The 15180-nt window shown below is 35.3% G+C and overlaps 2 protein-coding genes across 2 annotated transcripts; one reads left to right on the top strand and one right to left on the bottom strand.

The window, feature by feature from the left end:
• The first annotated feature begins 274 nt into the window (after positions 1-274).
• Positions 275-1999, top strand: LOC142609758 (UPF0481 protein At3g47200-like). Its single transcript, XM_075781469.1, has one exon. The coding sequence runs from the start codon at positions 633-635 to the stop codon at positions 1974-1976; it is 1344 nt and encodes a 447-aa protein (XP_075637584.1). The 5' UTR covers positions 275-632; the 3' UTR covers positions 1977-1999.
• Positions 2000-5740: 3741 nt separating this feature from the next.
• On the bottom strand, positions 5741-11381 carry LOC142608719 (uncharacterized). The gene is made up of 6 exons (XM_075780409.1): positions 10860-11381; positions 10369-10696; positions 9656-10211; positions 7995-8810; positions 7590-7916; positions 5741-5900 (listed from the first exon to the last, which is right to left on the bottom strand). Exons 1-6 carry the CDS (start codon positions 11379-11381, stop codon positions 5741-5743), a joined length of 2709 nt encoding a protein of 902 aa, XP_075636524.1.
• Positions 11382-15180: the final 3799 nt, after the last annotated feature.

Here is a 15180-nt window from a genome sequence, read left to right as displayed (position 1 = left end):
AGGCTAATTGAAATATATTTCTAGATCTTTCTATCTTAAAATAAATAGTTTGTCTAAGTCTCTAAGAGAACCATTAACTAAAATAATTTTCAAAGTTTTCTTGATCACATTTTGACTTTGATTGATCTTATCCCAAATTAATTGAACATTATATATATATATATATATGTCATTGTCTTGAGGATGTTAATCAAAACCACCAATCAATCCAAAGTGATAAAGTCTACAATCTATATAATCTTATAATAACTATCATCTATCATTCCCAAGAAAATACAAAAATCGAAAGCTAGCATAAATAATATGTTTGTACACTATCTCTCTAAGTATTACAAAAAAAACAAAGAGCATATACATAAATTTTTATTATATCAAGATTCATATCAATGAGGATGGACCTTCTCAATTAAGGTTGTCCAATATCAAAACCAAAACCAAATGAAAGAGGAAAAGAAAACTCTTCCCCAGCTGATTTAAATTTTCATCCAACCATCCATTCCTCTCAATCTCTCCTAATACCTAACATCTACCTTTCAGTCACAGAGTCTTCTCTCTCCTCTTAAAACTTCCATCACACATAGCCAATCCAGTTTTACCTTCACAACCATAATCTTAAAAAACCAAAATCCACAATGGGAACCAATTCTGTAGAAGGAGAAGCCAATCACATAGTGAGTATTTGGGAGATCAACAAGGATCACCTAGATTCGATGCATGAGAAGATCAGCCAAACCCCAAAGTTACTAAGCAAAGCCGCAGGCAAAAGAGCATGTTGCATTTTCAGAGTCCCCAAGAGCCTAATGGACATCAACGGCAAGTCGTATCAACCCCAAATCGTTTCCATCGGCCCCTATCATCGTGGTGAGCCTCACCTACAAATGATCGAGGAGCACAAGTGGAGGTACCTAGGTTCTTTGCTCTCTAGGAACAAAACTATAGGTTTAACCTTAGAGGACTACTTGAAAAGCATACAACCACTTGAAAAAGAAGCTAGAGAGTGCTATTCTGAGACCATTCATCTCAGCTCTGATGAGTTCCTTGAAATGATGGTAGTTGATGGTTGTTTTATATTAGAGTTGTTTCGAAAGGTTAACAATCTGAAAATGTTTGAGCCTGATGACCCTATTGTCACCATGGCTTGGATAATAGCTTTTTTCTATAGGGACTTTCTTCGACTTGAAAATCAGATTCCATTTTTTGTTTTGGAACGTTTATTTGAGGTTACAAAAATGCCTAACGAGGAGTCTGGTCCATCTTTGTCCTTGCTTGCTTTGCGATTCTTTAACAACATAATTCAAAGGCGCGAAGATATCATAGAGAGTCACAAAGATCTCAAGGGCTTGCATTTGCTTGACTTGGTACGCTCAAGTTTTATCCCACCCCATCAAGAATTGCCAAAGAGGGGCAACATACCCACACATATCATCCACTGTGTCTCGAAGCTACGTCGCTCGGGGATTTGTCTCAATCCAGGCAAAGATGACAGCTTCTTGGTTGTGAAATTCCATCGCGGTGTGATCGAGATGCCTACTATAACCATCGACGATTTCATGACATCTTTCTTGGTAAACTGCGTGGCATTCGAGCAATGTCACAATAGTTCCTCTAAGCACCTTACTACTTACGCTACATTTTTGGATTGCCTTGTCAACACAGCTAAGGACGTGGAGTACCTTAGTGATTGCAACATAATCGATAATTACTTTGGGACCGAGGCCGAGGTTGCTCGGTTCATCAACAATTTGGGTAAGGATGTGGCGTTTGATATTGATTTGTGTTATTTGTCGAAGTTGTTCAATGATGTTCACGACTATTATCGGAATAGTTGGCATGTACAGTGGGCAGGCTTCAAGTATAGGTATTTTGACACCCCTTGGTCGTTTATTTCTGCATTGGCTGCCTTTGTGCTCTTGCTCCTTACACTTACACAGACTTTTTACGCAGTCTTAGCTTATGTGAATCCTCCTAAGAAATAATAATGAGCCTCCTTTTCTCTCCACACGTCGATTAAACCATGTTTAATTATAGTCATGATCATACACTTAAGAGGATCATGGATTAGTAATTTGTGTGAAATTTTTTGTAATTTGTTGTATCACTTTTGAGTTATTGTAATAGACCCATCTTGCCTCAAGGGTTAGCTCTGTGCTTGCGAGGCCAACATGAAGTGAGAATGTGAGACAGACCGTATACAAAATTTTAATTTGTGTGTATATGTCATTTACTCATTCCTTAAGGATGTTATTGTTATTTCAAAAAATATAGAACGATCGCTATTAAAAAAAGAAGAAAAAAAAGAAGAAGCAAGTAACAAACAGTCAACGGTCCAGCATTGGCCCGTTTGAGGCTAGATCTGCATTGCGTCAAATCGCACTATGATCAATTCTATGATATCCCAATCCCACGCATGCATTAGAGAAAGTAGGTCTAATAGTTAGAAGATGTTATTTCTTATACTAGCAACGTAAATCTTAAATGATAGACTAAATAATTGTCGTGTACATTTGCAAAAGGTTGTGTGATTGGCTAATTAAGTTGTGTGGCCTGAAAGTCTCAAATAAGAAAACAAACCCTAAAATTGGAATTTATGCGAAAAATAAAATGGGAAAGTGCCTTGTTTGAAGAAAAATAATGGCTGCTTACCAGCAAGACAATGGCGAACAGTTAAATCAAGCGATACTTGACAATGGGCTGCTTAATATCTAGTGAAGCGCGACAGAAAGGTAGCTATAATACCATGTCAAAATAAATGAAAGATGTAGAGAAAGGAAAAATTGAGAGTTTAAGCAAGGAGATTTAAATGATTCAGTCTCATGGCCTATGTCTAAAAAGAAAGTTCTTAGTGACTATATCTTTACGATTTTATAATTGTACTTCATCTGTTTTGTTAGCCAATTTAGAAAATTGAACTTTTTAAGGGAATATCATATAATATATTGTTTTTCAAATAAGAAGGTACAAAGTTTCCAAAATTACCGTACTTAATTTAAACTATAATACAAGAGAGGTATTGTATTTTTTAATAAATTAAAAGGTAATAATAAAAGAGAGGTATTGTAGTTTTTAATAAATTAAAAGGTAATAATAAAAGAGAGGTATTTTTTTTTAATAAAATAAAAGGTAAGTTAGTAAATTTATAAATATTATACATATTGACTTTTTGAAGAGAACCATAAGACCAAGTTTGACAACAAACTTAGTTGTAGCCTATGACTATAACGTCACTCAATATTTTTTTATTAGATGTGAATTTTGACAAATTCACTATTAAATTACATTTTCTTCTTATATCTTCCATGCTTGCAAAACTTCTAGAAAACAACAAAAATCAATAACTATGTTATTAATCAAATATTTAAGTTTTAAGTTTTTATAGTATAAAATTATGCATAAAATTATACAATAGATGACTAAAAATTTAGGACAAAGGAATATATTATTGTGGGGTAAAAATTAAGTACACAATACTTTCAACGAAGTACATTAGATTTCTCAATTAAATTTAAATACTTAGTTACATTTATCAATAAAATAAGAATAATGACCACCATGCACCCTTAGTGCAATAGTTACTTCACAAGTATAAGTGCTTGTGGGATGTGAGGGGTAAGAGTTGGGGTTCAAGTCTTTAAGAAGGAGTTTCATACATATATACATTTAGATTAAGTTAGAGTAGAGTTTCTATTTTGTATATATATATATAAAAAAAAAGAATAATGTTATCATGTTGAAGGATATTTAAATTTTAAAAAAAACCTAAATGTTTGAATTCAAATAGAAATAATGAACTGCACCTGAGTTTGACCTATTATTTTGAACCAAAAATAGGATATGTATGGGTTGTTGATTCTAGAAAATCCCTTAATTGGACTAAAAAAATTCAAGAACAATCAAAATTCCTTGATTTTCGTCAAAAATATCAATCTATCTGATTGTGATATACTAACACTATTGTTCAACATTTTTCTTAATAAATTAATGTTTTGGGTGTTCTTCTTTTCCTTCGGTATTCATTTTAGCATCCTCTGTTCTCACTCGATGACAGTGACACCCACCATTTGCGATAGCTTGGTTCTGAAATATTATATGCAGATCTTAAAATGATGATCAAATCGCATATATAGCATTAACTTTTTCACCAAATCCAGCAAGTTAGGCTATCTAACATTCAAAATCAAACCTTTTCTTTACCAAACAAAAAATAACATTCTAACTTTTCCAACCAACCAAACAAACATTGTTAATTTCCCAGCAATCCTGCGCTGGACACACACAGCCGTATAAGATGCGCGCAGGTAAGGGTGATGGTTTCCTTGAATTCGGTGGAGATTTTCCCAGTCATTTCCATTGAATATTCAGCGTTTGATCCGTCCAGATATTATTCATTCAAGCTAGCTCGACTTAGACTGGCAGTTGTGACTACTTGTGTACAAAAAGGAAATAGAAAACGTGCATGTGATTGCAGTAGAAAGCTCATCTATTGTGTTCATAAAAAATAAAAGAAAGGTCGTCCATTGCTTGTGTGAAAAGAAAGGAACTATTTGCCTCCACCAATACTAATGCACAGCACTCTTGCAAAAAGGCTCGAAGACCCCCACCCAATCCATCTTTTTTTTTTTTTTGCTGTTGCAGTTGTGACTACTTGTGTACAAAAAGGAAATAGAAAGCGTGCATGTGATTTCAGTGGAAAGGTCATCTATTGTGTTCATAAAAAAAAAAAGAAAAAGAAAGGTCATCCATTGCTTGTGTGAAAAGAAAGGAACTATTTGCCTTCACCAATACTAATGCACAGCACTCTTGCAAAAAGGTTCAAAGAGTGCTGTGCATTAGTATAACAAAAGTGGAACAAAAGGCTAATGCATGAGTGGAGTAAAGCCATACTTTTTTGCTGTTGAACCATAGTACACAGCCAAAGATAACTATGCACTGTAGATAAGATGGTAAATATAAATATATATATATATATATTAATTAAAATATATATTATTTTATTGTATTGGTGGTGGTGGTGGTTGTTTATTGTAATAGATATATTATTTTATTGTGTTGAATGCTAAAATAAAACAGCTGATATTGGACATTTTGTAAAGTGGGGTGGTAAAATAAATAAAATAAATTTTTGTGGTACCAAATTACTAAATTTTTGGCATCATCAATGCTGATGCTCTAAGATCGATTAAATTCTATAATATTGAATGTTGGGTTAAAAAATAACAAATTTATTAAAGGTATGTAGTTGAAATTAGAATATTAGGATGTATTATTAAAAAATATACGGAATGACAAGATTTAAAATGAGGAAATTAGTTTAGAGATTAGGGTGATTGCCCTATTTGATGCAAAGATAAAAAAGAATTGATTGAAATGGTTTGGTAATATTTAGAGGAGAACCATTAATTAATGTTCACTAAAAAGTGTGAGTAGAGGATTTTAAAAGAGAGATTCTTGAAGAGAGTAGAAAAATCTTATTGATAGCCAAAAGCTTCTGATATACAATATAGTTACAAAATAATTATCACCTATACTATATATACACTAAAAACAGAGGCCAAAGTTTCTCGCCTAAATAACTAACTAACAAACTTTCAACAGTGTATAAAAAAAAAAAAAAATCAACAATACAACCAATCAATGCTTGACACGTGTTTCCCTCAGTCTATGCTAGACAACTATCACTGATTTCTTCTTTCTTCTATTACTGGCATGTGCAACACCTTGCCACTTTTTGTTATTTTCTTCTTCACTCCACACATGCTGCTATTGTCCACTTCTTCAACTTTAACACTCCTCTCAAGTCCTGAGCTATGAGATCAGTGACTTGAAGTGAAGCATTTCCCTTCAATTGTCTTGGCACAAAGATGTCTTTCAATCCCAGCTTTTCTAACAGTCTTGTGAAAGAACTAAAACCCAAAGCTTTAGTAAAAATGTCAGCCACTTGAACATTTGTGGTGACATGAAAAGTCTTAATCATCTCTTTCAAAAATTTGTCTCTAACTAAGTGGCAATCTATTCAATATGTTTGGTTCTCTCATGGAAGACTGGATTGATAGTTATATACAATGCTGCTTGATTGTCACAAACACTTCATTTGTTTCGATGTAAAATATTTTCAGGAAAATATTTTCTCATTTTACAGTATTTATTTTGCAGCAAAATATTTAGTCAAAAGTAAAATATTTTCAGTCAATTAAATCAAGTTAGGCAAATTTGTGTAAAATATTTTACACTTAAAATTTTGGTAATTTACATTTGCTCTCCTCACTTTTACCTGATGCTTTGTCCGATACTTTCACTACCTTTAACCTTAGTCCCTCTCACGCTATCTCTCCCTTTCTCACAACTACTCTCCCTTCTGGCCTTCTCAGTTATCCCTGCTGTCTCTTCTTTTTACTCTGGTAGTCCATTGGGACTTCTACTGATGAGCATTGAGGCATTCGACGTCGATGTCTCTAGCATAGAGGTTTTGGCAGTAAATGCAGTGCAGATCGTTGATTTGGGTTTCTGTATCTCTCTGTTCCCTCTACACTCTTCCTCATGTTCCTAATCTTTTCCTGGCTGCATCTCTCAGATCTGGATTGGTGGGTCAACGATGGTGGGTTTGGTTTTGAGTTTGGTAGGTGGGTTTAGTTTTGGGTTTTGGTGGCTGGGTGATGGATGATTCGTTTGTTCAATGGTGTTGTGTAGGTGGTGGGTTCCGATGTTGATGGTGGCTGATTGGCGTGGATTTTCATTAATAATTGATCTTGGATTTTTATTCTTCTTGTTGTTGCAGTGTTGTGGGTGGTAGCTGATTAGGGTGAGTTTTCATTAATCATTGATCTTGGATTTTTTTCGCCTCTTTGTTGCAGTGCTGTGGGTGGTGGCTACTGCGGTGATTTGGATGGTTGTCTCAGGCTTTCAACATTGGATTTTGGTGGCAACATCAATGATGGTTTTTTTTTTTTCCCCAATCTGCATTTAGTACAGTTGGTGGTGGATTGTGCTTGCATCTAGTGGTGGTTGGTGGTGGCTGATTTTTGATTTCATTTTCAATTGTTTAGGTTAATCCAAACACCTGAAAATGTTTTACTGAAAATATTTTACTGTAAAATTTTTTACTTGTAAAATATTTTACTGTAAAATTTTTACTTGTAAAATATTTTACTTCGAAACAAACAGAGCGAAAATAACATAGCTGGTTTAAGATGTTCAATCTTCAAGTCTTTGAGTAATTGAAGCACCCAAGTTATCTCACATGCTACACTAGCCATTGCTTTATACTCAGCTTCTATTGAGGACCTTGAGACCACCCCTTGCTTCTTTGATCTCCATGATATCAAGGATTCTCCCAAATAGACTACATAACCTGTCAATGATCTTCTTGTGTCAGGACATCCAGCCAGTTTGCATCACAAAATGATTTAATATGCAAATCAGAGTTATTGGAAAAGAAAATTCCCTTTCCTGGTGACCTTTTTATGTATTGAAGCACTCTATGAGCTGCAAGCAAGTGAGGTTCCCTTGGCATTGAAACAAACTAGCTTAACCTATGCACAATATAGGTAATGTCAGGTCTTGTTAAAGTTAGGTATAACAGCCTTCCAATTAACCTTCTGAACTGACTAGGATCTGCAAGTGGCTTCCCTTCATATTTTGAAAGCCTTAAATTCTGCTCATTAGGAAACTTTACTGGTTTAGAACTAATGAAACCAGTGTCCAAAATTTCAAGGGCATACTTTATCTGGTTCAAGCTTATGCCTTCATCAGTTCTTGTTACCTCAAGGCCTAAGAAATACCTTAATAAACCAAGATCTTTCAACCCGAACTTGTCATTAACTAACTTCTTTAAACTGTCAACACATGCAGGGTTATTTCCAGTGAGCAATATATCATCCACATACACTAGAAGCACTGTAAAAGAAGACCCTTGAGTGTGACTGAACAAAGAATAATCAAATTTAGATTGAAAAAATCCTATTTGCAAAATGGTGTTTGAGAATTTCTCAAATCATTGCCTTAAAGCCTGCTTAAGGCCATAAAGACTCTTGTTCAATTTGCAAACCATGTTCTCCCCCATGCGGTGGAAGTCAGGTGGTAAGCACATATAGGCATCCTCAACCAAATCACCATGCAAAAATGAATTATTGACATCCATTTGGTGAAGAAACCACCCTTTCACAACAACCAAAGAAAGCACAATTCTAACAAACACAAATTTAGCTACTGAGGAAAATGTCTTAGAATAATCCAAACTATGATTTTGTGTGAAGCCCTTAGCAACTAAACGAGCCTTATACCTTTTAATGGTGCCATCAGGAAGGTATTTGATGAAATTAGAGACAAGTTTTGATGGAGTAGTATTGACTGCCATGATAAAGGAATGGAAGGTAGGACCAAGGTAAGAGTAATCTAAACAGTTTGAAATTTCATAAGGCAAACCAGAAACAGGCTTGGTGCTGACAGACTTGCAAGAATAGTTAGAAAGGTAAGGTGGAGGATTATGAGGTCTAGTGGACCTTCTTAGGAAGGGTAAAGGTGTAATAGGTGAGGAACGGGTAGATGGAATAGGATCAGAATTTGAAATGTTTGGAATTGAATCAATGGAAGTAGTGGGTTCTGCAGAAGGTGTAGAGGAGGTACCTAGAAGGTTTGTACTAGGTTCAGGAGGCAAATGAGATGAGGAAGGTGCAACTAAAGGAGGAATTGATGGTAAAGAGGAGTATGAAGTGGTGTTTGAGGTATAATGGGGAAAGACCAAATCATCTAGATAGGAAGCTGAAGGTTGGGATGAAGAAACATTTGGAAAGATATGCTCAAAGAAAATGATGTTTCTAGAGATATGAACAGAATTTGATTCAAGATCCAAAACTTTATAACCTTTTATGCCATAGGGATAGCCTAAGAACACACACACTTTCTAGCCTTAGGTGCAAATTTATTCCTATTATGAGGTAAGGTAGAAATGAAACACAAGCAACCAAGACATCTAAGATGAGCATAAGAAGGTGGAGAATGAAAAAGAAGCTCATAAGGACTCTTATTTCCCAATGTTTTGGAGGGAATTCTGTTGATTAAATAGACTGCTGTTAAGACACAATCACCCCAGAAACATAAATGAACTTTGGATTGAAACCTCAAAGCTCTTGCAACATTAAGAATGTGTTGATGCTTTCTCTCAACAACAACATTTTATTGAGAAGTATCAACACATGATAATTTATGCAAGATGCCATGAGAGTGAAAGAAACCTTTTAAGTAAAATTTAGTACCATTATCACTTCTAATGGTTTCAATTTTGCTATTGAATTGAGTATCCACCATAGAAGCAAATTGAAGAAGAAAATATTGAGTTTTAGACTTATGTTTAAGAAGATAAACCCAAGTGCATCTAGTAAAATCATCCACAATTGTCAGGAAGTACTTAAAGCCATCAATAGTACTAGTAGAAAAAGGACCCCAGAGGTCACAATGAATCAAATCAAAAGGTTAATTTAGTTGATACTTGAGTGGTAGAAACAAAAGGAAGCCTCTTTTGCTTTGAAAAATGACAAACTTCACAACAAGGTGCTTTATTTGGAACATCAAAAGGTACAAGTTTCTTCAACATAAGAACTTTTGAATGAGAGGGATGTCCTAATCTATTGTGCCATAAGTTTGAAGGAGAGATGTGACTAACAACAACATCAAGAGCAGATGCAGTGGTTCTAGAATCTGAATCTTGCAGTAGAAACAATCCATTCTTTTCTTTCCCAGACCAATCATGCTCCATTGAGCAAGGTCTTGAATGAAACAACAATCGTCAAGAAAAATGAGGTAACAAGAAAGGCTCTTGGTGAGCTTGCTAACAGATATCAAATTAAAACTAAAAGAAGTGAGAGTAAGTGTGGAAGAAACTTGCACTGTGCCTACATGTGTGACTAAAGATTGTTCCCCATTTGGCAAATAGACATAAGTTTGGACTATAGAAGTAATAGTAGTGAATTGAGTAATGGAATGAACCATATGATCTGTTTCTCCAATATCAATGATCCAAGTATTAGATTTATATGCATGCCTATCAACAACTTGTGCAACAAAAATAAAATGAGAAAGATTAGGTGGAATCCAATATGGATTACCTGAAAAATTGGATGAGCAAGAAGGTGAAGTGGAGTTAGAAGTTGAGATTTGTGGAATGGAAGGATTTGGTGCCATGACAGAAGCTACCTGATGGGCAGTCTGAGCACCATGACCTGATCCAGAAGCCATATAATTCTTCAGAAAGTTGAGAAATTGCTCACATTGGGCCTAAGACAATGGAACTTATGGACTAGCTTGCAAATGAGAACCCCCAAAAGTATGACCAACAAGGTTCTGTGAGACAGGAACAATGTTTGGTTGAACACCAACATTGGGCAAAAACACTAATAGGCAAAGTACTAGCAGTCATGAAGCTAGGATTCACTGGTGAAGGAAAAACATCCACTCCAAAATTTCCAGAGTTTCTTGAGGGCAGCACTGCAGCAACTTGATTTGCCATAGCCTTGTTACCTCCTTTTGGTTTATAACCTGGAGGATAACCATGAAGTTTATAGCATTTATCTGCTATATGACCAATGAGACCACAGTAAGTACATACATGCCTGTCTTTCTTAGAATTACCCCCTTTTCCACCATGATTATGACCTTGATTACCATGAAAACCTTTGCTATTATTCACATACATAGACAACAACATCTTCAGATGGAATCATGTTGAAACCATAACCAATACTTCTTCTTTTCTCTTCTTGCAAAATCAAGGAACACACTTTGCTAAGAGAGGGAAAAGGCTCAAGTAACAAAATCTGACTAATAATGTTCCCATAACTATCATTCAACTCCATCAAAAAACAAAATACATGCTCCTTGTGCTGAGCATCTAGTTGAGAAGACTTAGATTCACAAGTACATACTGTGAAAGGTTGATAATTGTCAATTTCATCCCACAAGGTCTTAAATTTTGCGAAATAAGAACTCACTGAGAGTGATCCTTGTGAAAGATGAGAGATCTCCTTCTGAAGCTCAAAAACCCTTGGAGTGTTGCCTTGAGAAAGCTTGTCTTTGAGGTCAATCCATAAATCCTTTGCAGTGTTGATGTACATAACACTTGCCTTCAAATCCATGCTAAGTGAATTTGTTAACCATGAAAGCACTGTAGTATTGCACCTACTCCAAGAATTGAACAATGAAGAATATGGATCAAGCTCAGGAATTGATCCATTCACGAATCCAAACTTGTTTTTGGCACTCAAGGCCAAGAACACAGATCTTGTCCAACTCATATAATTCTCAAGGCCAGTCAGAGGTTGTGATGTGAGAATGAGACCAGGATTCTCATTCGCTAGAAGAAAGAAAGGATTATTCGCAGATTCATCTACCATTATTGTACTTGAAGAAGATATTGAATGTGTAGTTTGAGATTGAGTGTTGTTTGTGGAATTAGAAGCCATGAACGAGAAAGAAACACTCAGCAAGCTTTGTTTGGAAACTAAGAAAATGAAAGAAAATTCTCTAAAACATAGAGAAAATGCTCTAATACCATGTAAAAAGATAGATTCTTGAAGAGAGTAAAAAAATCTTATTGATAGCCAAATGCTTTTGATATACACAACAGTTACAAAATAATTATCACCTATACTATATATACATTGAAAACAGAGGCCAAAGTTTCCTGCCTAAATAAAAAACTAACAAACTTTCAACAGTATAACCAATCAATGCTTGACACGTGTTTCCCTCAGTCAAGGCTAGACAGCTGTCACTGATTTCTTCTTTCTTCTTTTACTGGCATGTGCAACACCTTTACCACTTTCTGTAATTTTCTTCTTCACTCCACACGTGCTGCTATTGTCCACTTTTTCAACTTTAACAAAGGAAAATCATAAATAACTTTAGTAGAAGTAGTAAAAAAAAAAAAATGTCAATTAAGTAATAGAGTAGAATGGTAGAAAAATATTACATGTGCTTGGTCTTGCCCAAATTTTTAAGGATTCATAGTTGAAATTAAAAATTTAGGACGTAGGATTGATTGTTGTTTTTGATGTAGTAGGACGTGTCAGAAGGTTTCCAATTAATAGAGTGAATTAAAACCTGTTATATATCCATTTTCCTATTTGGTATTGTGCCTTATAAAATTAGGGTGATCCATTACAAAAATTAATATAAATAATAGATAGTAGGTCAATTACAAAAAAGAAATAATAATAATAATAATAAATATAGATGGTGAATTTTATTATTAGTTCAACTATTACAATACTAAACTTATTATAACTTATTATAACTATTACAATACTAAAGTGTTTTGTCGTCAAATATTTGAATTGGATTATGAAAATCATTTTGGTTTTGTCGTCAATAGAAGAAGTATTTAAAAATTTTTATTTATCTGTTTTATAAGAATGTTAAACGTATTTAATATCTTACAATATTTTACGAAGTTTTTTTTTGAGAGCACATACAAGAATAAAAACAAACGAGATCATACCAAAGCTGAAAGCAAGGTGCAGACTTATCACAGTTTCTTCATACGTGTACTGGTGTACTAAGTACTATAATTTAGAACTCTGTCTTGGAAACGTTGAAAATTGGACTATACTTTTATTTGCTAGAGACTTTTGGACTCAAAACTTTTAAAAGTTTGGTTTGAACTTTGATTTGTCAAACAAGTTCTAATTCCTTAGGCCAGGACTTCCTGTGTATATATATAATCCGAGGCCACTGCCTTATAATCACAAAAAATTTTCCCAAAAAGTTCACCTAATTCATCAACTATTACTTAGCAAAAGAATCCACCACCACATCTTTGAAATCTAGAGTCGTTACAGTATCTTCTCAACCATCAGCTACGTAGCCATGCAAAGTCACAAAATGAATTCTGGGGTAATTCAATTTCCTCAACCCACAAGACCAATAGGTAGCTACAATATTAGCTCTCCGCAAAATATTCATGACTCGCAGTCTTTGCAAGTGCCTCAACCCTCAGAACCTATTACCACATACAATATGAGCAACGACTACCACATGGCCATGCCGCAATATTTTGATCACAGTCAAGTTTCTGTGGCACCGCCATCAACAACAACAGAGAAAAAGAAGATCAACCTGAAGAAAAGATACAAGAAGCTGTAGAGGAGCTATGTAGAGGCATCTTAGAGATTTATGAAAGACTTCCTGTGAGTCTACAAAGCCAATTGAATTTGGATGATATCAAAGCTCCTACCAGTACTTTCGTAAAAGGTTTGAAGACTAATTCAGTTGCAATGAGAGGTTGTCAGCAAAGGATCAATGGAAGAATTAAGACAAGCTAGAGCGCTTCAAAGTTAAGAATCCAAATCTTCTGTCTCACTTTTCCTACTCCACTATATACTCCACCAATAAAAACTTGCCACGTGTTCACCTAAGTAATTAAATACTATCATTATTGACTTATTAATGCTGCTGTTATTAATTAATAGTAGTATTTAATTACTTAGGTGAACACATGACAAGTTTTTATTGGTGGAGTATAGAGTGAAGCAGGAAAAGTGGGACAGAAGATTTGGTCTCCAAAGTTAAGAATATACAATTGGCTGAAATCGTGGAGGAACAGAAGCGATAGTGTGAACCTCCTCAACACACGCTAGAGTCTAGCGAGACTATACATATAGGATATGACCTTCTTTTTTTTTTCTTTTTTTTTTTTTCGAAGTTCATTTATTCTTTTGGCAAAAAAATAAGAACATTAAGCTCTAAACAGCTAATTCCAGTTTACGGCTACTCTTGGGGGGGTTTGGTTTGCCGTAATGCTACATTATGCCGTAATATTACATTAATTTAATCTTAATACAAGAATATAACATTACATTATTTAGGAAGGTTATGAAAATAAGATGATGTAATATATTTTGTAATTTTAAATTATGGTAATGTCAGAAATATAAAATAAACCAAAAACCTTAATGTCACATCATTGTAATGTACATCACATTAATGGTACATTACAATGAACCAGGGTAATTGCTAATAAACTATTTTGAGAAAGTTTTGATATCATTTTTGTAAGTGCACAATCGCACCTGGACCTAAAGATAGACGTGGGCTCAGACCCAATGAGCCTTAAACAATAAGATTTGTAGAGTGTGGATTTGAAATCTAGTTTAGGGGTGCTGGAAACTTGATAAGCAGGCTAGAATGCCACAATCTTTGCAAATGATAAACAAATATGACAAGGGAATCTCCTCGGACGTAAGCCGAGGACGATTTGTATATTGCTTCTCTTTTATACCAAAAATTACAATTCTTAGCTCTTTTTTGCTAACTCACCGATCTCCCCCTTTTTCTTTTTTCCCTCTTCTCCTTAAATATTCTTCTTCTTTCCTCCTACCTCCACGTGTCTCACAAATCTTATCCTTAGGTGCTTTTTTCTTTCCACCACCTTCTTGAAGTCTTTAAATAATAGCAGGAAAGTTCAATTCTACTGTTCAGGGGTCATTTCCCCATTAATGCGGCCAGGGAGGTAGGTGCAGGGTCTTTAATGTGGAGGTAGCAACCTTTTTATCAGATATTTCTATCAAGCCGTTGCCTCTAGAGGGTACTTGGATCCCCCTCTTACCCAATCGTTTTTCCAGAACTCTGCCTTTAATCTTCTTGGAAAATCCCAAGGTGTGCACCGGGCCCATCCAAGGAGACATTCATCCTCGGACGGTTCCTCGGATGTTCGTAGTATAGGCTGACTCGTGGGCTTAGGGGTCCAATGACAAAAACAAACTGGTACCAATTGATCAAGCCCACGACCCATTTGTTTATTTTATAAATTTTACCCCCCATAATAGCCCCTCAAAACTTTATTTTCCCCCCATCCGAGGAGAGAAATAGAGTTTTGATCCAACCAGAATACCTCTCACACGTTTTGTACATTGCCACGCGTGTGGGGGTCCTTTCGTTTCCCAGAAAATGTCGTCTAGCGCTTTGAATCTCGAAACGCGCGCATTTATGATCGCAAGTTACACCCTGTTCCCCACGTTCAACGGTGAGATGAACATCTAACGGTCCAGGTCGCCCCCTGAAAATATGAGCGGGACAAATCCAATTTCGAGGTCGCCTCCCGCACGTCAAAACGCTTGGAAATCCACGCCTTCATTCATTTCTCCAGAATTCAATCACATCAAAGTATCAGTCATCGCCTTTTATCTCCAGAAA

This window comes from Castanea sativa, chromosome 9 (assembly GCF_040712315.1).
Source record: "Castanea sativa cultivar Marrone di Chiusa Pesio chromosome 9, ASM4071231v1".
In the NCBI taxonomy this organism is placed as follows: Eukaryota; Viridiplantae; Streptophyta; class Magnoliopsida; order Fagales; family Fagaceae; genus Castanea; species Castanea sativa.
This window is presented reverse-complemented; position numbering and strand designations above follow the sequence as displayed.